A 27,631-nucleotide genomic window follows, 5' to 3' on the forward strand; every position below is an offset into this window, starting at 1 on the left:
GATTTTAAACGATAACTCTAAAGTCTGCTCCGGTAAGTCCAAAAACATAAAGACCTGCCGCCGAAATGACATAACCTGTTTCAAAGCCGGGTGTTTGCAACCCAAAGGGAAAACCTTAATTGAACTGGCGAACTTCCCAAAGCTCAATAACTCGCGCTCCAATAGCTCATTTGGAATAAACGGAGGTACATTTGAAATCGTTACCATTGTTGACGGAGAAAAAAGAGGCGTAACTTGAATAAACATTCCTTTAAGAAGTACGCCATGCTCAACCATACGATCTACAAGACACTCTTCTATAAGAAGTACGCCATGCTCAACCATACGATCAACAAGACACCCTTCTTTAAGAAGTACGCCATGCTCAACCATACGATCTACAAGACACTCTTCTTTAAGAAGTACGCCATGCTCAACCATACGATCAACAAGACACCCTTCTTTAAGAAGTACGCCATGCTCAACCATACGATCTACAAGACACCCTTCTTTAAGAAGTACATCATGCTCAACCATACGATCTACCAGACACTCTTCTTTAAGAAGTACGCCATGCTCAACCACATGATCTACAAGACACTCTTCTTTAAGAAGTACACCATGCTCAACCATCCGATCAACAAGACACTCTTCTATAAGAAGTACGCCATGCTCAACCATCCGATCAACAAGACACTCTTCTTTAAGAAGTACGCCATGCTCAACCATACGATCAACAAGACACTCTTCTTTAAGAAGTACACCATGCTCAACCATACGATCTACAAGACACTCTTCTTTAAGAAGTACGCCATGCTCAACCATCCGATCAACAAGACACTCTTCTATAAGAAGTACGCCATGCTCAACCATACGATCTACAAGACACTCTTCTTTAAGAAGTACATCATGCTCAACCATACGATCAACAAGACACTCTTCTTTAAGAAGTACGCCATGCTCAACCATACGATCTACAAGACACTCTTCTTTAAGAAGTACACCATGCTCAACCATACGACCTACAAGACACTCTTCTTTAAGAAGTACGCCATGCTCAACCATCCGATCAACAAGACACTCTTCTTTAAGAAGTACGCCATGCTCAACCATCCGATCTACAAGACACTCTTCTTTAAGAAGTACGCCATGCTCAACCATACGATCTACCAGACACTCTTCTTTAAGAAGTACACCATGCTCAACCATACGATCTACAAGACACTCTTCTTTAAGAAGTACACCATGCTCAACCATACGATCTACAAGACACTCTTCTTTAAGAAGTACGCCATGCTCAACCATCCGATCAACAAGACACTCTTCTTTAAGAAGTACGCCATGCTCAACCATCCGATCTACAAGACACTCTTCTTTAAGAAGTACGCCATGCTCAACCATACGATCTACCAGACACTCTTCTTTAAGAAGTACACCATGCTCAACCATACGATCTACAAGACACTCTTCTTTAAGAAGTACGCCATGCTCAACCACATGATCTACAAGACACTCTTCTTTAAGAAGTACACCATGCTCAAACATCCGATCAACAAGACACTCTTCTATAAGAAGTACGCCATGCTCAACCATCCGATCAACAAGACACTCTTCTTTAAGAAGTACGCCATGCTCAACCATACGATCAACAAGACACTCTTCTTTAAGAAGTACACCATGCTCAACCATCCGATCAACAAGACACTCTTCTTTAAGAAGTACGCCATGCTCAACCATACGATCTACAAGATACCCTTCTTTAAGAAGTACGCCATGCTCAACCATACGATCAACAAGACACTCTTCTATAAGAAGTACACCATGCTCAACCATACGATCTACAAGACACCCTTCTTTAAGAAGTACGCCATGCTCAACCATACGATCAACAAGACACTCTTCTTTAAGAAGTACACCATGCTCAACCATACGATCTACAAGACACTCTTCTTTAAGAAGTACGCCATGCTCAACCATCCGATCTACAAGACGCTCTTCTTTAAGAAGTACACCATGCTCTACCATACGATCTACAAGACACTCTTCTATAAGAAGTACACCATGCTCAACCATACGATCTACAAGACACTCTTCTATAAGAAGTACACCATGCTCAACCATCCAATCAACAAGACACTCTTCTTTAAGAAGTACGCCATGCTCAACCATATGATCAACCAGACACTCTTCTTTAAGAAATACCACCACCGCTTTATTCATCCGGGATGCATAAGCAACATTCTCGTATTCTACCTTCTCTCCTACGGCGACCAGAAACTCGACCACCGTGACAGTAGCTTCAGTAACACACCTAAAGCCGTGCCGAAGTGACAGGAGCGGCATCCCCATTCGGGCTGCCATCCCCGCCAAAATCAGGGTAATTTCGATACGACAAACAAAATACTTAATTATACCACAACAAAAATAATAACCTTAATCATGCACAGAAGAAAACCAAAAAAAGCCACCAAGAAATAGAAAACCGAAAGAAAGTTCTGAATATCTAACTCGACACAACACACGCACTCCTTCGCTCATACAATTCGCAGCACTCCCAGCATAGAGAGAGAGAGAGAGAGAGAGAGAGAGAGAGAGAGAGAGAGAGAGAGAGCGCTTGGAGAGAGAGAGAGCGCGCATGGAGAGAGAGAGAGAGAGAGAGAGCGCATGGAGAGAGAGATAGCTTTGAGATGGAGAGAGAGATAGCTTTGAGAGAGAGAGAGCTTTGAGAGAGAGAGAGAGCTTGGAGAGAGAGAGAGAGCTTGGAGAGAGAGAGATAGCTTGGAGAGAGAGAGAGACAGCTAGCTTGGAGGGAGAGAGAGACAGCTAGCTTGGAGGGAGAGAGAGACAGATAGCTTGGAGAGATAGAGAGAGAGCTTGGAGAGAGAGAGAGAGCTAGCTTGGAGAGAGAGAGAGATAGCTTGGAGAGAGAGAGAGATAGCTTGGAGAGAGAGAGAGAAAGCTTGGAGAGAGAGAGAGAAAGCTTGGAGAGAGAGAGAGAAGCATTGTTGTGCTCCTCGGCCGGGTCTTACACCAGCCCATGATTCATTGCAAATGAAATGTCACCCTGGTATGCTGTAATGTGGGGCGGCCCGCTCCCCTGCTGTGTAATTGAATTTTACAGCCGTATAAACAGCAGTCAGTGAGGAGTGTGTGTGTGTGTGTGTTATTAATGCTGGTGTTTATGTGCCTCTTATGTGCCAACAGAGAGAGTAGAGGCCCCAGGGGGACAGTAGCAGAAACACACAGACGGGTTGGTACGGCAGAGATGTCACCTACTAGCAACTGCACTGACACCGACGGTCACACACACACACACACACACACTAACGGCCTACACATATTCACTCACCAACTTCAATGCCCTACAAACACAGCAGCCCACGCTGCCCTTCACCCCCCCCCCACCCCACACACACACTAATATACTAATACAACATAGACATGAGGATCCGTGGCAAAAATGAAAACACAAAGCACACCTAACTCTGTGGTCAGGTAAAAACCTGGCGTATGTAACATACTGTGTTCTATAGCTGTAACATATTGTGTTCTATAGCTGTAACATATTGTGTTCTATAGCTGTAACATATTTGTCACGAATATTACCGAAGGTGACTCCCCTTCTTGTTCGGGTGGCGCCCGGCGGTCGTCGTCGCCGGTCTACTAGCTATCACCGATCCTTTGTTCTGTGTTCGTTTGGTTTTGTCTGATTGGTATCACCTGTTTCTTGTTTGGTTGTTAGGGTGGGGTTATATAAGTTTGTTCAGCCCGCTTCTGTTTAGTGCGGGCTTGTTCGTCTGTTTTGTGTTAGAGTGATTTTATTTGCATTTTCGGGTTTTGCGCTGCCGTTAATATTTCTGATATTTTGTTTCTTACTTTTGTTCATGTTATTTTTCCTGGACATTAAAGCGTGTTTTTCCCACATCCTTTTGCTCTCTGCGCCTGACTCCACACCTCTTCACTCATTAATCGTAACAATATTGTGTTCTATAGCTGTAACATATTGTGTTCTATAGCTGTAACATATTGTGTTCTATAGCTGTAACATATTGTGTTCTATAGCTGTAACATATTGTGTTCTATAGCTGTAACATATTGTGTTCTATAGCTGTAACATATTGTGTTCTATAGTTGTAACATATTGTGTTCTATAGCTGTAACATATTGTGTTCTATAGCTGTAACATATTGTGGTCTATAGCTGTAACATATTGTGTTCTATAGCTGTAACATTTTGTGTTCTATAGCTGTAACATATTGTGTTCTATAGCTGTAACATATTGTGTTCTATAGCTGTAACATATTGTGTTCTATAGCTGTAACATATTGTGTTCTATAGCTGTAACATATTGTGTTCTATAGCTGTAACATATTGTGTTCTATAGCTGTAACATATTGTGTTCTATAGCTGTAACATATTGTGTGCTATAGTTCTAACATATTGTGTTCTATAGCTGTAACATATTGTGTGCTATAGTTCTAACATATTGTGTTCTATAGCTGTAACATATTGTGTTCTATAGCTGTAACATATTGTGTTCTATAGCTGTAACATACTGTGTTCTACAGTTATAACATATTGTGTTCTACAGTTAAAACATATTGTGTTCTATAGCTGTAACATACTGTGTTCTACAGTTATAACATATTGTGTTCTATAGCTGTAACATACTGTGTTCTATAGCTGTAACATACTGTGTTCTACAGTTATAACATATTGTGTTCTATAGCTGTAACATATTGTGTTCTATAGCTGTAACATTTTGTGTTCTATAGCTGTAACATATTGTGTTCTATAGTTGTAACATATTGTGTTCTATAGCTGTAACATATTGTGTTCTATAGCTGTAACATATTGTGTTCTATAGCTGTAACATATTGTGTTCTATAGCTGTAACATACTGTGTTCTACAGTTATAACATATTGTGTTCTATAGTTATAACATATTGTGTTCTACAGTTATAACATATTGTGTTCTATAGTTATAACATATTGTGTTCTATAGTTGTAACATATTGTGTTCTATAGTTATAACATATTGTGTTCTATAGCTGTAACATATTGTGTTCTATAGTTATAACATATTGTGTTCTATAGCTGTAACATATTGTGTTCTATAGTTATAACATATTGTGTTCTATAGCAGTAACATATTGTGTTCTATAGTTATAACATATTGTGTTCTATAGCTGTAACGTATTGTGTTCTATAGTTATAACATATTGTGTTCTATAGTTGTAACATATTGTGTTCTATAGTTATAACATATTGTGTTCTATAGCAGTAACATATTGTGTTCTATAGTTATAACATATTGTGTTCTATAGCTGTAACGTATTGTGTGCTATAGTTCTAATATATTGTGTTCTATAGCTGTAACATATTGTGTTCTATAGCTGTAACATATTTGTCACGAATATTACCGAAGGTGACTCCCCTTCTTGTTCGGGTGGCGCCCGGCGGTCGTCGTCGCCGGTCTACTAGCTATCACCGATCCTTTGTTCTGTGTTCGTTTGGTTTTGTCTGATTGGTATCACCTGTTTCTTGTTTGGTTGTTAGGGTGGGGTTATATAAGTTTGTTCAGCCCGCTTCTGTTTAGTGCGGGCTTGTTCGTCTGTTTTGTGTTAGAGTGATTTTATTTGCATTTTCGGGTTTTGCGCTGCCGTTAATATTTCTGATATTTTGTTTCTTACTTTTGTTCATGTTATTTTTCCTGGACATTAAAGCGTGTTTTTCCCACATCCTTTTGCTCTCTGCGCCTGACTCCACACCTCTTCACTCATTAATCGTAACAATATTGTGTTCTATAGCTGTAACATATTGTGTTCTATAGCTGTAACATATTGTGTTCTATAGCTGTAACATATTGTGTTCTATAGCTGTAACATATTGTGTTCTATAGCTGTAACATATTGTGTTCTATAGCTGTAACATATTGTGTTCTATAGTTGTAACATATTGTGTTCTATAGCTGTAACATATTGTGTTCTATAGCTGTAACATATTGTGGTCTATAGCTGTAACATATTGTGTTCTATAGCTGTAACATTTTGTGTTCTATAGCTGTAACATATTGTGTTCTATAGCTGTAACATATTGTGTTCTATAGCTGTAACATATTGTGTTCTATAGCTGTAACATATTGTGTTCTATAGCTGTAACATATTGTGTTCTATAGCTGTAACATATTGTGTTCTATAGCTGTAACATATTGTGTTCTATAGCTGTAACATATTGTGTGCTATAGTTCTAACATATTGTGTTCTATAGCTGTAACATATTGTGTGCTATAGTTCTAACATATTGTGTTCTATAGCTGTAACATATTGTGTTCTATAGCTGTAACATATTGTGTTCTATAGCTGTAACATACTGTGTTCTACAGTTATAACATATTGTGTTCTACAGTTAAAACATATTGTGTTCTATAGCTGTAACATACTGTGTTCTACAGTTATAACATATTGTGTTCTATAGCTGTAACATACTGTGTTCTATAGCTGTAACATACTGTGTTCTACAGTTATAACATATTGTGTTCTATAGCTGTAACATATTGTGTTCTATAGCTGTAACATTTTGTGTTCTATAGCTGTAACATATTGTGTTCTATAGTTGTAACATATTGTGTTCTATAGCTGTAACATATTGTGTTCTATAGCTGTAACATATTGTGTTCTATAGCTGTAACATATTGTGTTCTATAGCTGTAACATACTGTGTTCTACAGTTATAACATATTGTGTTCTATAGTTATAACATATTGTGTTCTACAGTTATAACATATTGTGTTCTATAGTTATAACATATTGTGTTCTATAGTTGTAACATATTGTGTTCTATAGTTATAACATATTGTGTTCTATAGCTGTAACATATTGTGTTCTATAGTTATAACATATTGTGTTCTATAGCTGTAACATATTGTGTTCTATAGTTATAACATATTGTGTTCTATAGCAGTAACATATTGTGTTCTATAGTTATAACATATTGTGTTCTATAGCTGTAACGTATTGTGTTCTATAGTTATAACATATTGTGTTCTATAGTTGTAACATATTGTGTTCTATAGTTATAACATATTGTGTTCTATAGCAGTAACATATTGTGTTCTATAGTTATAACATATTGTGTTCTATAGCTGTAACGTATTGTGTGCTATAGTTCTAATATATTGTGTTCTATAGCTGTAACATATTGTGTTCTATAGCTGTAACATATTTGTCACGAATATTACCGAAGGTGACTCCCCTTCTTGTTCGGGTGGCGCCCGCGGTCGTCGTCGCCGGTCTACTAGCTATCACCGATCCTTTGTTCTGTGTTCGTTTGGTTTTGTCTGATTGGTATCACCTGTTTCTTGTTTGGTTGTTAGGGTGGGGTTATATAAGTTTGTTCAGCCCGCTTCTGTTTAGTGCGGGCTTGTTCGTCTGTTTTGTGTTAGAGTGATTTTATTTGCATTTTCGGGTTTTGCGCTGCCGTTAATATTTCTGATATTTTGTTTCTTACTTTTGTTCATGTTATTTTTCCTGGACATTAAAGCGTGTTTTTCCCACATCCTTTTGCTCTCTGCGCCTGACTCCACACCTCTTCACTCATTAATCGTAACAATATTGTGTTCTATAGCTGTAACATATTGTGTTCTATAGCTGTAACATATTGTGTTCTATAGCTGTAACATATTGTGTTCTATAGCTGTAACATATTGTGTTCTATAGCTGTAACATATTGTGTTCTATAGTTGTAACATATTGTGTTCTATAGCTGTAACATATTGTGTTCTATAGCTGTAACATATTGTGTTCTATAGCTGTAACATATTGTGTTCTATAGTTGTAACATATTGTGTTCTATAGCTGTAACATATTGTGTTCTATAGCTGTAACATATTGTGTTCTATAGCTGTAACATATTGTGTTCTATAGCTGTAACATATTGTGTTCTATAGCTGTAACATATTGTGTTCTATAGCTGTAACATATTGTGTGCTATAGCTGTAACATATTGTGTTCTATAGCTGTAACATATTGTGTTCTATAGCTGTAACATATTGTGTTCTATAGCTGTAACATACTGTGTTCTACAGTTAAAACATATTGTGTTCTAAAGCTGTAACATACTGTGTTCTATAGCTGTAACATACTGTGTTCTACAGTTATAACATATTATGTTCTATAGCTGTAACATACTGTGTTCTATAGCTGTAACATACTGTGTTCTACAGTTATAACATATTGTGTTCTATAGCTGTAACATACTGTGTTCTATAGCTGTAACATACTGTGTTCTACAGTTATAACATATTGTGTTCTATAGTGATAACATATTGTGTTCTATAGCTGTAACATATTGTGTTCTATAGCTGTAACATATTTGTCACGAATATTACCGAAGGTGACTCCCCTTCTTGTTCGGGTGGCGCCCGGCGGTCGTCGTCGCCGGTCTACTAGCTATCACCGATCCTTTGTTCTGTGTTCGTTTGGTTTTGTCTGATTGGTATCACCTGTTTCTTGTTTGGTTGTTAGGGTGGGGTTATATAAGTTTGTTCAGCCCGCTTCTGTTTAGTGCGGGCTTGTTCGTCTGTTTTGTGTTAGAGTGATTTTATTTGCATTTTCGGGTTTTGCGCTGCCGTTAATATTTCTGATATTTTGTTTCTTACTTTTGTTCATGTTATTTTTCCTGGACATTAAAGTGTGTTTTTCCCACATCCTTTTACTCTCTGCGCCTGACTCCACACCTCTTCACTCATTAATCGTAACAATATTGTGTTCTATAGCTGTAACATATTGTGTTCTATAGCTGTAACATATTGTGTTCTATAGCTGTAACATATTGTGTTCTATAGCTGTAACATATTGTGTTCTATAGCTGTAATATATTGTGTTCTATAGCTGTAACATTTTGTGTTCTATAGCTGTAACATATTGTGTTCTATAGTTGTAACATATTGTGTTCTATAGCTGTAACATATTGTGTTCTATAGTTGTAATATATTGTGTTCTATAGTTATAACATATTGTGTTCTATAGTTGTAACATATTGTGTTCTATAGTTGTAACATATTGTGTTCTTTTGCTGTAACATATTGTGTTCTATAGCTGTAACATAGTGTTCTATAGCTGTAACATTTTGTGTTCTATAGCTGTAACATATTGTGTTCTATAGTTGTAACATATTGTGTTCTATAGCTGTAACATATTGTGTTCTATAGCTGTAACATATTGTGTTCTATAGCTGTAACATATTGTGTTCTATAGCTGTAACATACTGTGTTCTACAGTTATAACATATTGTGTTCTATAGTTATAACATATTGTGTTCTACAGTTATAACATATTGTGTTATATAGTTATAACATATTGTGTTCTATAGTTGTAACATATTGTGTTCTATAGTTATAACATATTGTGTTCTATAGCTGTAACATATTGTGTTCTATAGTTATAACATATTGTGTTCTATAGTTGTAACATATTGTGTTCTATAGTTGTAACATATTGTGTTCTATAGCAGTAACATATTGTGTTCTATAGTTATAACATATTGTGTTCTATAGCTGTAACGTATTGTGTTCTATAGTTATAACATATTGTGTTCTATAGTTGTAACATATTGTGTTCTATAGTTATAACATATTGTGTTCTATAGCTGTAACATATTGTGTTCTATAGTTATAACATATTGTGTTCTATAGCTGTAACGTATTGTGTGCTATAGTTCTAACATATTGTGTTCTATAGCTGTAACATATTGTGTTCTATAGCTGTAACATATTTGTCACGAATATTACCGAAGGTGACTCCCCTTCTTGTTCGGGTGGCGCCCGGCGGTCGTCGTCGCCGGTCTACTAGCTATCACCGATCCTTTGTTCTGTGTTCGTTTGGTTTTGTCTGATTGGTATCACCTGTTTCTTGTTTGGTTGTTAGGGTGGGGTTATATAAGTTTGTTCAGCCCGCTTCTGTTTAGTGCGGGCTTGTTCGTCTGTTTTGTGTTAGAGTGATTTTATTTGCATTTTTCGGGTTTTGCGCTGCCGTTAATATTTCTGATATTTTGTTTCTTACTTTTGTTCATGTTATTTTTCCTGGACATTAAAGCGTGTTTTTCCCACATCCTTTTACTCTCTGCGCCTGACTCCACACCTCTTCACTCATTAATCGTAACAATATTGTGTTCTATAGCTGTAACATATTGTGTTCTATAGCTGTAACATATTGTGTTCTATAGCTGTAACATATTGTGTTCTATAGCTGTAACATATTGTGTTCTATAGCTGTAATATATTGTGTTCTATAGCTGTAACATTTTGTGTTCTATAGCTGTAACATATTGTGTTCTATAGTTGTAACATATTGTGTTCTATAGCTGTAACATATTGTGTTCTATAGTTGTAATATATTGTGTTCTATAGTTATAACATATTGTGTTCTATAGTTGTAACATATTGTGTTCTATAGTTGTAACATATTGTGTTCTTTTGCTGTAACATATTGTGTTCTATAGCTGTAACATAGTGTTCTATAGCTGTAACATTTTGTGTTCTATAGCTGTAACATATTGTGTTCTATAGTTGTAACATATTGTGTTCTATAGCTGTAACATATTGTGTTCTATAGCTGTAACATATTGTGTTCTATAGCTGTAACATATTGTGTTCTATAGCTGTAACATACTGTGTTCTACAGTTATAACATATTGTGTTCTATAGTTATAACATATTGTGTTCTACAGTTATAACATATTGTGTTCTATAGTTATAACATATTGTGTTCTATAGTTGTAACATATTGTGTTCTATAGCTGTAACATATTGTGTTCTATAGCTGTAACATATTGTGTTCTATAGCAGTAACATATTGTGTTCTATAGTTGTACCATATTGTGTTCTATAGCTGTACCATATTGTGTTCTATAGCTGTAACATATTGTGTTCTATAGCTGTAACATATTGTGTTCTATAGCAGTAACATATTGTGTTCTATAGCTGTGACATATTGTGTTCTATAGCTGTAACATATTGTGTTCTATAGCTGTAACATATTGTGTGCTATAGCTGTGACATATTGTGTTCTATAGCTGTAACATATTGTGTGCTATAGCTGTAACATACAGTGTTCTACAGTTATAACATATTGTGTTCTATAGTTATAACATATTGTGTTCTATAGTTGTAACATATTGTGTTCTATAGCTGTAACATATTGTGTGCTATAGCTGTAACATACAGTGTTCTACAGTTATAACATATTGTGTTCTATAGTTGTAACATATTGTGTTCTATAGCTGTAACATATTGTGTGCTATAGCTGTAACATATTGTGTTCTATAGCTGTAACATATTGTGTGCTATAGCTGTAACATATTGTGTTCTATAGTTATAACACATTGTGTTCTATAGTTATAACATATTGTGTGCTATAGCTGTAACATACTGTGTTCTACAGTTAACATATTGTGTTCTATAGTTATAACATATTGTGTTCTATAGCTGTAACGTATTGTGTGCTATAGTTCTAACATATTGTGTTCAATAGCTGTAACATACTGTGTTCTACAGTTATAACATATTGTGTTCTATAGTTGTAACATATTGTGTTCTATAGCTGTAACATATTGGGTTCTATAGCTGTAACATATTGGGTTCTATAGCTGTAACATATTGGGTTCTATAGCTGTAACATATTGGGTTCTATAGCTGTAACATATTGGGTTCTATAGCTGTAACATATTGGGTTCTATAGCTGTAACATATTGGGTTCTATAGCTGTAACATATTGGGTTCTATAGCTGTAACATATTGGGTTCTATAGCTGTAACATATTGGGTTCTATAGCTGTAACATATTGGGTTCTATAGCTGTAACATATTGGGTTCTATAGCTGTAACATATTGGGTTCTATAGCTGTAACATATTGGGTTCTATAGCTGTAACATATTGGGTTCTATAGCTGTAACATATTGTGTGCTATAGCTGTAACATATTGTGTGCTATAGCTGTAACATATTGTGTGCTATAGCTGTAACATATTGTGTGCTATAGCTGTAACATATTGTGTGCTATAGCTGTAACATATTGTGTTCTATAGCTGTAACATATTGTGTTCTATAGTTGTAACATATTGTGTTCTATAGCTGAGAATAAATCAATGTGACTGGATGACAACATAATGTTTGTTTCCAACATTGGGGCTGTTTTCCTAAAGAAGTTAAAAACCGCTTCGCGTTTCGTTTCCTTGCCACAATACTAACGAGTATCGCAATACTGGTATCGTCCCAGCCCTAATGCACACATTCACACACCTTATGTCAAATTGCCACCAAAAGAAGTGAATTATTCAGAAACACACAACCATCCATACTCTGGACCCTTACGGAGGAGGCAGTAACCATGGTCTGTAACGATCCAACAGCTGGCCCATCACAGGTGGCGTGTGGATAGGGAACTGTGTCCCTCCAGGCAGCCCTGGGGACAGTCTACCCACCCTAACTAAACCCTCCAGATGACATCACTCCACCCTCAGCAATCCCCTCCCCCAGGGACAGGTAGTCTGTCCTCACAAAACACCAACCACAGCTTTAGTCCCCAATACAACCCACCGATCCCAATGTCCCCGCAAATCCACCCTGGGGATTTGTTGTTGTTGTTGTATCTCAAAGGGACTCCAGCGTCTGCATCTAGAGCTGGGATAGGCTGCCCAGTCACCACAGGGATGGCTCTTCCTGGGTCACTTTTATCCCCCAGGGTGTGTGTGGGGGGGGAGCATTCAACACTTTTATCACCAGTTACAGCTCAGCGGTTTACCAGGTCTGTCTGTCTGTCTGTTTGTCTGTCTGCCAGCCTGTCTGTCTCGTAAAACCACCAGGGATTTATAGGGGGGGGCTGGTGTTTTAGAGCTGGATGGGCAGTGGGGTGTGTGTGTGTCTGGGTGCATGTCTGTCTGTCTGTCTGTCTGTCAGTCAGAGGGGGCTGGGCTATTGGAACAGTAAATCGAGCGAACGTGTGGCCTGTCACGGCACTCTAAAAGTCTACGGTCATGTCTGGCATCAGTGTAAGTGCGAGTGGATTCACTGTGGTAAACACAGAATCAATGGTCAAGTGTGGGTGTGTAAATGAATGTGTTTGACAGGCACAAGCTACCCTGGTTGCACGTCCGGGAGTCCTTGTGGTTTTCAACCTGAAATGACAAACCGAGTTCATCACTGTGTGTGCATCCCTCGCACAGCATGAGGGACAGTGTGTGTGTCCCTGGCACAGCATGAGGGACAGTGTGTGTGTGTGTGTGTGTGTGTGTGTCCCTGGCACAGCATGAGTGACAGTGTGCGTCCGACTCTCTCCCCACCGAGTATGACCTTCCCTCCGAGCAGGGGGTCCTTTCTCTATCCCTCTATACCCCTCTCTCCTTCATCTCAGTTTTTCTAAGGGACACTGGGGGACCTTGATCTCGGGAGGAGTGTTGAGTTCATGAACACACCATCCATCCATCACCCAGCCATGCACTAGTTCAAACCCTGACACACTACATACAGAGATGGCCGCAAGAAGGAACTGGGGTGTGGGTGTGAGTGTGTGTGTGTGTGTGTGTGTGTTTGCAATTCACAGTTGTGGCAAAATGGTTTGAGAATAACATAAAATATTAATATCCACAAAGTTTGCTGCTTCAGTGTCTTTAGATACTTTTGTCAGATGTTACTATGGAATACTGAAGTATAATTACAAGCACAAGTGTCAAAGGCTTTTATTGACAATCACATGAAGTTGATGCAAAGAGTCAATATTTGCAGTGTTGACCCTTCTTTTTCAAGACCTCTGCAATCCGCCCTGGCATGCTGTCAATTAACTTCTGGGACACATCCTGACTGATGGCACCATTCTTGCATAATCAATGCTTGGAGTTTGTTAGAATTTGTGGGGTCTTGTTTGTCCACCCACCTCTTGAGGATTGACCACAAGTTCTCAATGGGAATAAGGTCTGGGGAGTTTCCTGACCATGGACCCAAAATATCGATGTTTTGTTCCCCGAGCCACTTAGTTATCACTTTTTCCTTATGGCAAGGTGCTCCATAATGCTGGAAAAGGCACCAAACTGTTCCTGGATGGTTGGGAGAAGTTGCCCTCGGAGGATGTGTTGGTACCATTGTTTATTCATGACTGTGTTCTTTGGCAAAATTGTGAGTGAGCCCACTCCCTTGGCTGAGAAGCAACCCCACACATGAATAGTCTCAGGATGCTTTACTGTTGGCATGACACAGGACTGATGGTAGCGCTCACCTTGTCTTCTCCGGACAAGCTTTTTCCGGATGCCCCAACCAATCGGAAAGGGGATTGATCAAAGAAAATGAGTTTACCCCAGTCCTCAGCAGCCCAATCCCTGTACCTTTTGCAGAATATCAGTATGTCCCTGATGTTGTTCCTAGATAGAAGTGGCTTATTTGCTGCCCTTCTTGACACCAGGCCATCCTCAAAGTCTTCGCCTCACTGTGCGTGCAGATGCACTCAGACCTGCCTGCTGCCATTCCTGAGCAAGCTCTGTACTGGTGGTGCCGCGATCCCGCAGCTGAATCAACTTTAGGAGACGGTCCTGGCGCTTGCTGGACTTTCTTGGGCGCCCTGAAGCATTCTTCACAACAATTGAACCGCTCTCCTTGAAGTTCTTGATGTTCTGATAAATAGTTGATTTAGGTGCAATCTTACTGGCAGCAATATCCTTGCCTGTGAAGCCCTTTTTTTTGTCCAAAGCAATGATGATGGCATGAGTTACCTTGCAGGTAACCATGGTTGACAGAGGAAGAGCAATGATTCCAAGCACCACCCTCCATTTTAAGCTTCCAGTCTATTATTCAAACTCAATCAGCATGACAGAGTGATCTCCAGCCTTGTCCTCGTCAACATTCACACCTGTGTTAATGAGAGAATCACTGACATGATGTCAGCTGGTCCTTTTGTGGCAGGGCTGAAATGCAGTGGAAATGTTTTGGGGGATTCAGTTCATTTGCATGGCAAAGAGGGACTTTGCAATTAATTGCAATTCATCTGATCACTCTTCATAACATTCTGGAGTATATCCAAATTGCCATCATACAAACTGAGGCAGCAGACTGTGAAAATTAATATTTGTGTCATTCTCAAAACTTTTGGCCACGACTGTACTGCACGTGTGTGTTTCATCCCTGTGTGTGTTTGTGTGTGTGTGTGTGTAAACATAGAAACAGTTCACTGCTCAGAGCGACCCATCCCAGCTCAACTGAGGCACACACCCGGCCCAATATGATGGATGATACCAAGTGGAAATAACTCATTCAACAGTGCATTTACATTGTAATGGATGACAGGTGTTCGGTGTCAGCCTCCACAACAGTGAGCAGAGATAAACAAAGACAGACAGGGTGTCAGACATTAGCGTGTGAGAGTGTGTGGGGCTGATACCATCGCTCTGCTGAGCCATCGGAGAGAGGACGTGCGTTTGAGCATGTAGACATGCGGCTGTGTTTTGTCGTGTGTGTTTGCCTGGGTCTGTATGTGGGTGTGTATGTCGTGTGTGTTTGCCTGGGTCTGTATGTGGGTGTGTATGTGGTGTGGTGTGTGTTTGCCTGGGTGTGTGTGTGGGTGCGTATGTCGTGTGTGTTTGCCTGGCGGCGTGTGTTGGTGCGTATGGCGTGTGTGTATGTGTATGTGGGTGTGTATGTCATGTGTGTTTGCCTGGGTGTGTATGTGGGTGTGTGTTTGCCTGGGTGTGTATGTGGTGTGTGTTTGCCTGGGTGTGTATGTGGTGTGTGTATGTGTCTCAGCGATAACTGCATTGTACAAGTCATCTGTATCAGAGAGTCTCTCCAGGAATTTAAAATCAGATTTTGGAGTTGGTGGGTTGCAGAGTCATCATACACACACACACACACACACACTTGAATTACCCCATTCACTCTGGAGGCTAGCTGAATCAGACTAGGGGGCCAGGGGCTCTGAGGGGACAGTGATAGTGTACACTCTGTAGGGCGGGAGGAGACATTTAACCCCCCCCTCCTGGCTGTGTATGCCCCTCTAGCCCCTTGAGAGAGGTGACCTTCTGATACTGGCTGCTGACTGGAGTCGACACTAGACACAGGGGTCACCAGAGGGGAGAAGAGAGGGGGGAGTGAGAGTGAGGAGGGGAGGAGAATATATAAGTAGAGGAAAGAAAAGAGGCGCACGTGACATGAAAGAGAAAGCAGGATAAAAGAGAACAAGAGGGAGAGGAGGAAGACCTGAGTAGAGGGGGCTTCTCTAGTCCGTCACATTGGTAGTACAGCACCTAAGGTGTTCAGCTTCTCGCTTTCCTCCCTCCCTCCCTCCCCATCTCTCAGTGTGACAGCCGACCCACAATAACCCGAGGGCTCGGTAGGTGCTCCTTATACCGCACCGCACTGGAATTGTGACTGATAACATTCCCCTCAGGGTGTCAATCATGACACACACACACACCTCTGCATACTGTGTGTGTGTGTGTGTGTGTCAGGCAAGAGATGACAGAGACAGAAACAGAAACAGAAACAGATGGAGTGAGTTAAGGACAGCTTGTGCATGTTAGTCAGTGTGGTAGTAAGCCAGAGTCTGTGCATGCATATGTGCCATTGTGTTTGTGCGTACGTATGTGTGTAATGTGTACGAGTCGTCCATCTCTGTGTGTGTGTGAGTGAGTGAGTAAGTGAGTGTGTGTATGTGAGTACGTGTGTGTGTGTGTGTGTGTGTGTGCCATAGGAGAGACGCAGGTGTCTGTGGAAATGTCATCCATTTTCTTTGGGTGGGGTTGACAAATGACGACAAAACGAGGCGTCAGAGCGGTGCCAAGGCAAGCTGGCCGAGCAGCCTTCCTACACAGTGAGGGGGGCTGGGAGAGAAAAACCCCTGCAGCCTAGCAGAGTTGTGAGCGCAGAGACCCAGACGCAGCCTGGCGACACACACACACACACACACACACACACACACACACAAACTCCCAAAACACACAGGCACACCCCCCCCCCACACACACACACTCACCACACACACACACACAACCCCCCCCCACACACACACACTCTCCACACACACACACACACAATCCCCCCACACACACACACTCTCCACACACACACACACACACACAATCCCCCCACACACACTCTCCACACACACACACACACACACACACACACACACACATCCCCCCACACACACACACACACTCTCCACACACACCCACACACTCACCACACACACACACGCAAAATCAGTCCGAACATTTATCTAGTGATTTAACGTATCGAACACCTGGATCATCTCTTTCCGTTGAAATCGTTTCAGGTACAAAGAAAACTTGTGAGATCAACTTTAAAACCGCGATGAACGTTCTTCATACAACACACTGTAGCCATTTACCTGATCATTAGCGAAATGGAACCTGTAAATATGTCCTAAATCATGATAGAATTGTTCAATTTATGAAACTAGTCTACCTTGAGTGTGCAAAACATTAGGAACGTGGTTCTACACCTCCGTTGCTTGCTGATTGGGGTTTTAGGCTGGGTTTCTGTACAGCACTTTGAGACATCAGCTGATGTACGAAGGGCTTTATAAATACATTTGACTAATTGATAGGAACACCTGCTCTTTCCATGACAGACTGGCCAGGTAAAACTATGATGCCTTATTGATGTCACTTATTAAACCCACTTCAATCAGTGTGGATGAAGGAGACAGGTTAAAGAAGGATGTTTCAGCATTGAGACACAGGTTGTGTATGTGCGCCATTCAGAGGGAGAACGGGCAAGAGAACAGATGTTTGTGGCCTTTGAACAGGCCATGGTAGTCGGCGCCGGGCGCACCGGTTTGTGTCAGGAACTGCAACGCTGCCGGGGTTTCCCCGCGCGCCACAGTTTCCCGCGCGTATCAAGAGTGAGAACTGTGGGAAGCGCTGGAGTCACAGACCACTTTCTGCAGTAGTAACACCTGTTGGACGGAAGAACAAGAAAGGCATTTCCCGCCCCTCTTCCTTCTCAAATAAAAATCGAATCCTCTTCCATCGTTACCTCTCCCCCCCCCCCCTCCTCTATATCATCTACTTCCCTGGTTCCTAGCCCCTTTGTTCCTTTCTGCGCTCCCTTCCTCTCCCTCTTCTTCCTCCCGGGTGAAGGAAGGCAAAGGAGGGCTGAAGGTGAAACCTCGGTTGGGCCCATTCCAACTCTCTTTTATTCTGTGCCACCTGCCAAGCCATTTCAAGACCCTCCGTGTGCTCGTCCGTGCGCCTGTTACCGGCAGGCCGTCTTCATGGCCTGGCTAATTAAATACATCAGATGCTGGACTAAAAAGGTGCGGGTTTTGTCTTTCTCCCGGCAGTGTGTGAATTAATGAAATGGAGCGCAGAGACAGTGAACATTAGTGGGAGCGAGGGAGGCTCCACCCCTCTTTCTGACTTCCAACAGATGGGAAAGGGTGGCATTGTGCCAGGGGAGGCCCAGAGAGAGAGAGAAATCAAATCAGAGAATCAGAGAAAAGAGTGAGAGGGTTCGGGAAAAAAACGAGAGAAAGAGGTGGAGGTACAGAGAGGACAAGTAGGAGGGAGAGCGACAGAGGTACAGAGAGGACAAGTAGGAGGGAGAGCGACAGAGGTACAGAGAGGACAAGTAGGAGGGAGAGCGACAGAGGTACAGAGAGGACAATTAGGAGGGAGAGCGACAGAGGTACAGAGAGGACAAGTAGGAGGGAGAGCGACAGAGGTACAGAGAGGACAAGTAGGAGGGAGAGCGACAGAGGTACAGAGAGGACAATTAGGAGGGAGAGCGACAGAGGTACAGAGAGGACAAGTAGGAGGGAGAGCGACAGAGGTACAGAGAGGACAATTAGGAGGGAGAGCGACAGAGGTACAGAGAGGACAATTAGGAGGGAGAGCGACAGAGGTACAGAGAGGACAATTAGGAGGGAGAGCGACAGAGGTACAGAGAGGACAATTAGGAGGGAGAGCGACAGAGGTACAGAGAGGACAATTAGGAGGGAGAGCGACAGAGGTACAGAGAGGACAATTAGGAGGGAGAGCGACAGAGGTACAGAGAGGACAATTAGGAGGGAGAGCGACAGAGGTACAGAGAGGACAATTAGGAGGGAGAGCGACAGAGGTACAGAGAGGACAAGTAGGAGGGAGAGCGACAGAGGTACAGAGAGGACAATTAGGAGGGAGAGCGACAGAGGTACAGAGAGGACAATTAGGAGGGAGAGCGACAGAGGTACAGAGAGGACAATTAGGAGGGAGAGCGACAGAGGTACAGAGAGGACAATTAGGAGGGAGAACGACAGAGGTACAGAGAGGACAATTAGGAGGCAGAGCGACAGAGGTACAGAGAGGACAATTAGGAGGGAGAGCGACAGAGGTACAGAGAGGACAATTAGGAGGGAGAGCGACAGAGGTACAGAGAGGACAATTAGGAGGGAGAGCGACAGAGGTACAGAGAGGACAATTAGGAGGGAGAGTGACAGAGGTACAGAGAGGACAATTAGGAGGCAGAGCGACAGAGGTACAGAGAGGACAATTAGGAGGGAGAGCGACAGAGGTACAGAGAGGACAATTAGGAGGGAGAGCGACAGAGGTACAGAGAGGACAATTAGGAGGGAGAGCGACAGAGGTACAGAGAGGACAAGTAGGAGGGAGAGCGACAGAGGTACAGAGAGGACAATTAGGAGGGAGAGCGACAGAGGTACAGAGAGGACAATTAGGAGGCAGCGCGACAGAGGTACAGAGAGGACAAGTAGGAGGGAGAGCGACAGAGGTACAGAGAGGACAATTAGGAGGGGGAGCAACAGAGGTACAGAGAGGACAATTAGGAGGCAGAGCGACAGAGGTACAGAGAGGACAAGTAGGAGGGAGAGCGACAGAGGTACAGAGAGGACAAGTAGGAGGGAGAGCGACAGAGGTACAGAGAGGACAAGTAGGAGGGAGAGCGACTGAGGTGCAGCGCTAACAAACACACGGCCACTCGCCGGCACTAGCCCACAATGGTGTCTCTTGGCCTCCCAAAATCTACGGCCATTAACCTGACTCACCCGGGTCTCACCCTGCAATACGGAGCCAGCAGAGGAACGAGGGAGAGAGGAGGAGGAACGAGGGAGAGGGGAGGAGGAACGAGGGAGAGAGGAGGAGGAACGGGGGAGAGTGGAGGAGGAACGGGGGAGAGAGGAGGAGGAACGGGGGTGAGAGGAGGAGGAACGAGGGAGAGAGGAGAAGGAACGAGGGAGAGAGGAGGAGGAACGAGGGAGAGAGGAGGCGGAACGAGGGAGAGAGGAGGCGGAACGAGGGAGAGAGGAGGCGGAACGAGGGAGAGAGGAGGAGGAACGAGGGAGAGAGGAGGAGGAACGAGGGAGAGAGGAGGAGGAACGGGGAGAGAGGAGAAGGAACGAGGGAGAGAGGAGGAGGAACGAGGGAGAGAGGAGGAGGAACGAGGGAGAGAGATGGAGGAACGAGGGAGAGAGGAGGAGGAACGAGGGAGAGAGGAGGAGGAACGAGGGAGAGAGATGGAGGAACGAGGGAGAGAGATGGAGGAATGAGGGCGGGGCTAAGAGTGAAGAGCGAGTGGGACCAGGGGAGAGGAAAGATGGGATGTGAGAGAGGGACTACGAGAAACGAGACAGGGAAGAGGAGAGAGAGAAACCCAAGGGGGGAGATGAAGGAGGTGAGGTGGTGAGGGGGGAGACTAGGAGAGGGGGTCTCTGTAACCCAGAGGTGTTTGAGGAAGTCGGCAGCACACTAGATATGAAGTGTGAACTCTTAGGGAGTACTCTGGGGAGTGAGAAAGTGTGTAAGTAAATAGGCCTCCGGCTGTAGAGCAGAGTACAGAGTACAGAGTATGGGGCGAAGAGATTGCGACAAGAGGACCCGCTTCAGCTACCGTCACTGTAATTATAACCAAGTCAGTTACAGCACCTAGCCTCCATTAAAAACAGGAGAATTACAAGAGCACACACACGCTAACACACACAGGCACGCACACAAACACACACACACACGCTAACACACAGGCACGCACACAAACACACACACAGGCATGCTAGCGCGCACACACACACACAGGCACGCACACAAACACACACACGCTAACACACACAAGCGCGCACACAAACACACACACAGGCATGCTAGCGTGCACACACACACACAGGCACGCACACAAACACACACACGCTAACACACACAAGCGCGCACACAAACACACACAGGCATGCTAGCGTGCACACACACACACAGGCCTGCTAGCGCGTACACACACAGGCACGCACACAAACACACACACGCTAACACACACAGGCACGCACACAAACATTACATTTACATTTAAGTCATTTAGCAGACGCTCTTATCCAGAGCGACTTACAAATTGGTGCATTCACCTTATGACATCCAGTGGAGCAGCCACTTTACAATAGTGCATCTAAATCTTTTAAGGGGGGGGAGGGGTGAGAAGGATTACTTTATCCTATCCTAGGTATTCCTTAAAGAGGTGGGGTACAAACACACACACAGGCATGCTAGCGCGTGCACACACACACACAGGCACGCACACAAACACACACACGCTAACACACACAGGCACGCACACAAACACACACACAGACACAGGCAAGAAGCCCACTCTCTCATATAGAGAAGCCCCCCTACACACACAAAATAAAACATGAGAAGAGGCTGCTGTGTGTGTGTGTGCCAGTGCGTGTTGATTCCCAGCCTAATTCCTCAGTTTAGTGGAGCATTACGGCTGATCAATAGTGCTGGTGCTGGGGGCCCGTGGGAGTGGTGGGGGACTGCTGTCTCTGCATATTCATGCCATTAACACAGAATAGAGCAGTACTCCACTGGGGCTGCCACTGATGGGGACTGACAAGGCCAATCGCCCGCTACAGTCCCAACGAGGAGAGAGCTCTCGCTCTATCACAATGCTGTTCCCTCTCTCTCTGTATGTACTGCTAGCCTCTCTCTCTGTCTGTGTGTCTGTACTGCTAGCCTCTCTCTCTCCCTCTCTCTCTCTCTGTCTGTTCTGCTAGCCTCTCTCTCTCTCTGTCTGTACTGCTAGCCTCTCTCTCTCTGTCTGTACTGCTAGCCTCTCTCTCTGTCTGTCTGTTCTACTAGCCTCTCTCTCTCTCTGTCTGTACTGCTAGCCTCTCTCTCGCTCTCTGTCTGTACAGCTAGTCTCTCTCTCTCTGTCTGTTCTACTAGCCTCTCTCTCTCTCTGTCTGTACTGCTAGCCTCTCTCTCTCTCGCTCTCTACTGCTAGCCTCTCTCTCTGTCTCTACTGCTATCCTCGCTCTCTCTCTCTGTCTCTACTGCTAGCCTCTCTCTCTCTCTCTCTCTCTGTCTCTACTGCTAGCCTCTCTCTCTCTCTATCTCTGTGTCGACTGCAAGCCACTCTCTCTCTCGACTACGAGCCTCTCTCTCTCTCTCTCTCTCTCTCTCGCTCTCTGTCTGTACAGCTAGTCTCTCTCTCTCTCTGTCTGTTCTACTAGCCTCTCTCTCTCTCTGTCTGTACTGCTAGCCTCTCTCTCGCTCTCTGTCTGTACAGCTAGTCTCTCTCTCTCTGTCTGTTCTACTAGCCTCTCTCTCTCTCTGTCTGTACTGCTAGCCTCTCTCTGTCTGTCTGTCTGTACTGCTAGCATCTCTCTCTCTCTCTCTCTGTCTGTTCTGCTAGCCTCTCTCTCTCTGTCTGTACTGCTAGCCTCTCTCTCTCTCTCTCTCTCTCTCTCTGTACAGCTAGCCTCTCTCTCTCTCGCTCTCTACTGCTAGCCTCTCTCTCTGTCTCTACTGCTATCCTCGCTCTCTCTCTCTGTCTCTACTGCTAGCCTCTCTCTCTCTCTCTCTCTCTGTCTCTACTGCTAGCCTCTCTCTCTCTCTATCTCTGTCTCGACTGCAAGCCACTCTCTCTCTCGACTACGAGCCTCTCTCTCTCTGTCTGTACTGCTAGCCTCTCTCTCTCTCTCTCTGTCTGTACTGCTAGCCTCTCTCTCTCTCTCTATCTGTACTGATAGCCTCTCTCTCTCTCTATCTCTGTCTCGACTGCAAGCCACTCTCTCTCTCGACTACGAGCCTCTCTCTCTCTGTCTCTACTGCTAGCCTCTCTCTCTCTCTATCTCTGTCTCGACTGCAAGCCACTCTCTCTCTCGACTACGAGCCTCTCTCTCTCTGTCTGTACTGCTAGCCTCTCTCTCTCTCTCTGTCTGTACTGCTAGCCTCTCTCTCTCTCTCTGTCTGTACTGCTAGCCTCTCTCTGTCTGTACTGCTAGCCTCTCTCTCTCTCTCTGTCTCTATTGCTAGCCTCTCTATCTCTATCTCTCTCTGTCTGTACTGCTAGCCTCTCTCTCTGTCTGTACTGCTAGCCTCTCTCTTTCTGTCTGTCTGTTCTGCTAGTCTCTCTCTCTCTATCTGTCTGTACTGCTAGCCTCTCTCTCTCTCTCTCTGTCTGTACTGCTAGCCTCTCTCTCTCTCTCTCTCTCGGTCTGTCTGTTGACAGAGAGAGAGGCTAGCAGATCAGACAGACAGAGAGAGAGGCTATCAGTACAGACAGAGAGAGAGAGAGAGGCTAGCAGATGAGAGAGAGAGAGAGAGAGAGAGGCTAGCAGATCAGACAGAGAGAGACAGGGAGAGACAGAGAGAGAGAGGCTAGCAGATCAGACAGAGAGAAAGAGAGGCTAGCAGATCAGACATAGAGAGAGAGAGAGAGAGGCTAGCAGTACAGACAGAGAGAGAGAGAGAGAGAGAGATGCTAGCAGATCAGAGAGAGAGAGAGAGAGAGAGAGAGATGCTAGCAGATCAGAGAGAGAGAGAGAGAGAGAGAGAGGCTAGCATATCAGACAGAGAGAGATAGAGAAAGAGAGGCTAGCAGATCAGACATAGAGAGAGAGAGGCTAGCAGATCAGACATAGAGAGAGGCTAGCAGTACAGACAGAGAGAGAGGCTAGCAGTACAGACAGAGAGAGAGGCTAGCAGTACAGACAGAGAGAGAGGCTAGCAGTACAGACAGAGAGAGAGGCTAGCAGTACAGACAGAGAGAGAGGCTAGCAGTACAGACAGAGAGAGAAGCTAGCAGTAAAGACAGAGAGAGAGAGAGAGAGAGGCTAGCAGAACAGACAGACCGAGAGAGAGAGAGGCTAGCAGTCGAGACAGAGAGAGAGAGAGACTAGCAGTACAGACAGAGAGAGAGAGAGAGAGAGGAGCCTCGCTCTCTCTCTGTCTGTCTGATCTGCTAGCTTCTCTCTCCCTGTCTGTACTGCTAGCCTCTCTCTCTCTCTGTCTGTACTGCTAGCCTCTCTCTCTGTCTGTCTGTACTGCTAGCTGCTAACTCCCTGTAAAACACCCCCAAATAATACACCATTCTTGGAACAGGCATTAAGTCCATACAGTCACAACCACTCATATTCTACCAGGAAAATCCAAGCCAGTCAGCCCTGAGGGACTCTTCTCAGTAAACCAGTAACACTTTGTCCTCAGTATTTTTTTTTCTCTCTCTCTCTCTCACTCAGTCTCTCTCTCTCACTCAGTCTCTGTCTCTCACTCAGTCTCTCACTCTCTCTCTCTGTCCCTCTCTCTCTCTCACTCAGACTTACTCAGACTCCTTCTCTCTCAGTCTCCCTCTCTCTCTCTCACTCAGTCTCTCGCTCAGTCAGTATCTCTCTCGCTCACTCTGTCTCTCTCTCGCTCACTCTGTCTCTCTCTCGCTCACTCTGTCTCTCTCGCTCACTCTGTCTCTCTCTCGCTCTCTCAGTCTCTCGCTCTCTCAGTCTCTCGCTCTCTGTTTCTCGCTCTCTCGGTCTCTCTCGGTCTCTCTCGGTCTCTCTGTCTCTCGCTCTCTCTGTCTCTCGCTCTCTCTGTCTCTCGCTCTCTCTGTCTCTCTCTGTCTCTCGCTCTCTCTGTCTCTCGCTCTCTCTGTCTCTCGCTCTCTCTGTCTCTCGCTCTCTCTGTCTCTCGCTCTCTCTGTCTCACGCTCTCTCTGTCTCTCGCTCTCTCTGTCTCTCGCTCTCTCTGTCTCTCGCTCTCTCTGTCTCTCACTCTCTCTCGCTCTCTCTGTCTCTCGCTCTCAGTCTCTCTCGCTCAGTGGGCTATTCGCACAAAGACACAAGATGGGATATGAAAGTTGACGCTCACATCTCCCACTGCCTTTACACTGGCCGTGTGCGGGGGTGTGTGTGTGTGTGTTAGTTGGCCGTGAACTGCCCACGTGCCACATTCTCAAAGCAATTCGCTACAGTCATCAATATTACAAAATGCTGTCTTGTTGAATACAATGACTACCTGAGGACAGTGCAGTGCCTGACTCATCCTACTCACAACACCGTCTCACCCACTTCCCTTCACAATGTAATGTTGTCTGCCCTCAAACATGATTACAGGTTGTCGATGGAATGTCTCAAACAGTCAGACAGAACTGATTGAAGTCAAAAACGGAATATTTCTAGTGATTACTTACTTAAATATCTTATTTAACTAGGCAAGAACACTGTCCCCTGCCATTCATTTGTTTCCAGCCTCTCCTTCCTCCTCTCATTCCCTTTACATAAATCCTTCCATCCCTCTCTTCTTACCTTCACAGCTGCTGTGGCCCTCCTCGTAACCCGCTGAACAGCTGCACTTCCCGATGGGCACCAGCCACTCCCCTTCGGCGCTGCAGTGCATCCTGGGAGGGCTGTCCGTGTCCACCTCGGAATTGTTGACGCAGGCTCCCCTGACTTCCACCAGGGTGGCGAACGCCGCCTCGGCAACCGTATCGGAAAACACAGCCAGGTTCTGCACCGTGGCCAGGCAGCGCTTGTAGTACACCCGCACCGCCACCAAGGCCACGCACGCCCCCACGTCCTGGAACGCCAGGTGGAACCCTTTCCGGTTCAGATGTCCGATCTCCCGCACCTCCGTGTTGAGCTTCATCTTCCTCTCGCCCAGGTCGCCCTGCGTGAAGCTCTCGTCGGCGGCGATGGTGTCGATCTTGGTGTAGCGCTCCTCGCGGGTCACCCGGCCCAGGTCTTTGTCCGACTCCACGTAGAGCAGGTTGAAGGTCTCCTTGCAGGTGCCCGCCACGCCCGGGATGCTGTTGCAGTCGCGCAGCGTGAACTGCAGCTCCACGAAGATGCGCTGGCCGCCGCGCCGCGCCACCCAGCCCGTCTGCAGCCAGTTGTTCTGCAGCGCCGGCTCCATCACGTTACACACCTGGTAGGTCCTGATGGGCTTGTACTTCTCATCCACGCCACTGATCTCCTCCCACTGGGGAGATGGTGAGGAGAGGAGGTATGAGAGAGGGAGAGAGATAAAAGGAGGGATGAGGGGAGGCAGAAAGAGAGCGCGAGAGTAATGGATAGTGGGTGTGACAGAGGTATTGGAAGGAGGGAAGAGGGACAGACAAACACAGGAGCTGGTGAGGGTCATCTGAAAGACATTATAACCCAGACAGGGTACATGTAAATATCATGTGTGGGTTTCTGTCTGGTACCAGGGTTTCAGTCCTAGAGGAGTAAACAAAGAGAGAGAGAGAGAGAGAGAGAGAGGGAGAGAGAGAGAGAGAGAGAGAGAGAGAGAGAGAGAGAGAGAGAGAGAGTGTAAGGAGGAGTAAACAAGCCTCAGAGTGTGTGTGTGTGTGTTCATGTGTCTCCGCAGACACAAACCCACACATGATATTGAGAAGGAGTAAATGAGCCACCAGAGTGTGTATGTGTGTGTGTGTGTCTCAATCTCCACACAGAGAGACTAATTACAGTGGCGGGGGCCTCCACAGAGACTATATAGCTGTAAAGCAGCTCACAGCCGCCCACTGACACTACGGGGAGGGAAAATGCAAATGGCTGCCACGTCCAGAATGAACTGGGTAAATAAAGAACAGATGGGAGGGGAGATGTGCCCACATGGCCGTCGTCATTCTGGACTGCAGGTGAAATTGACTCACCATCCGTGCTGAACGAGCGACGGACAAGCTCTGCTAAATACTCTAGCGGGACTCTGCATTCGCCAAACAAATGAACACGTTGAAATATATCCATCAGGATTCTGTATTGTGTATCGTTTAATTGACGTCACAATAGTCAGGGAGATGTTCCTGGGTTAGATCGCACGGTCAGGCAAAACCCTGTCTATGGCCATTCATCCCAACTAGGGGCGAGGGTCTATATTCACGAAGCCTCGAGGGTAAGGAACGCTGATCTGAGATCAGTTTGGGCGTTTAAATCCTAACGAATGAGAGGGGAGACGCCTGGTGAACGTGGTGCTGGAGCGCTAGGCTCCTCCCACCACGCACGCCTCCCGCCACCCCCAGGCACAACTCATGGCGTCGCTGCACAGGAACACGTCGCAGTCCGTCGGGAAAAATACGAGGTCTTCAATTTGTGAGCGGTGATGAAATGTTAAGCCTGACGTTCACATTAACCGATGTCAGGGCTGATACGGAGATCGACCTTTTACACTGGAGAACCAGTTGAAGAAGCAGTTCATTGGTTATAATTACCCATCTGGTCACAGTATGGTGCTGCTAAGTCTACGTGGTGACACAGCCACAACATGACTCAGACACGCTTTCATCCTAAAAGGGGAGCTGGCTTCAGTGGTGCCGTGGTATATCCACGGGACACATTTAGCTTTCGATCTGTGACTTGTGGTCAACTTGTGGTCAGCTTGTGGTCCTCTGTAGC

At 44.6% G+C, this 27,631-nt stretch overlaps 1 protein-coding gene across 1 annotated transcript in view; it reads right to left on the reverse strand.

The window, feature by feature from the left end:
- The window catches only part of LOC135572643 (ephrin type-A receptor 7-like), a 163,931-nt gene that overhangs the window by 95,304 nt on the left and 40,996 nt on the right, over positions 1 to 27,631 (reverse strand). The window contains exon 3 of the mRNA XM_065021066.1: positions 25,544 to 26,216. Coding sequence (XP_064877138.1) covers positions 25,544 to 26,216 — 673 coding nt within the window. The remainder of the gene's footprint in view (positions 1 to 25,543; positions 26,217 to 27,631) is intronic.

Source organism: Oncorhynchus nerka, linkage group LG7 (assembly GCF_034236695.1).
Source record: "Oncorhynchus nerka isolate Pitt River linkage group LG7, Oner_Uvic_2.0, whole genome shotgun sequence".
Classification (NCBI taxonomy): Eukaryota; Metazoa; Chordata; class Actinopteri; order Salmoniformes; family Salmonidae; genus Oncorhynchus; species Oncorhynchus nerka.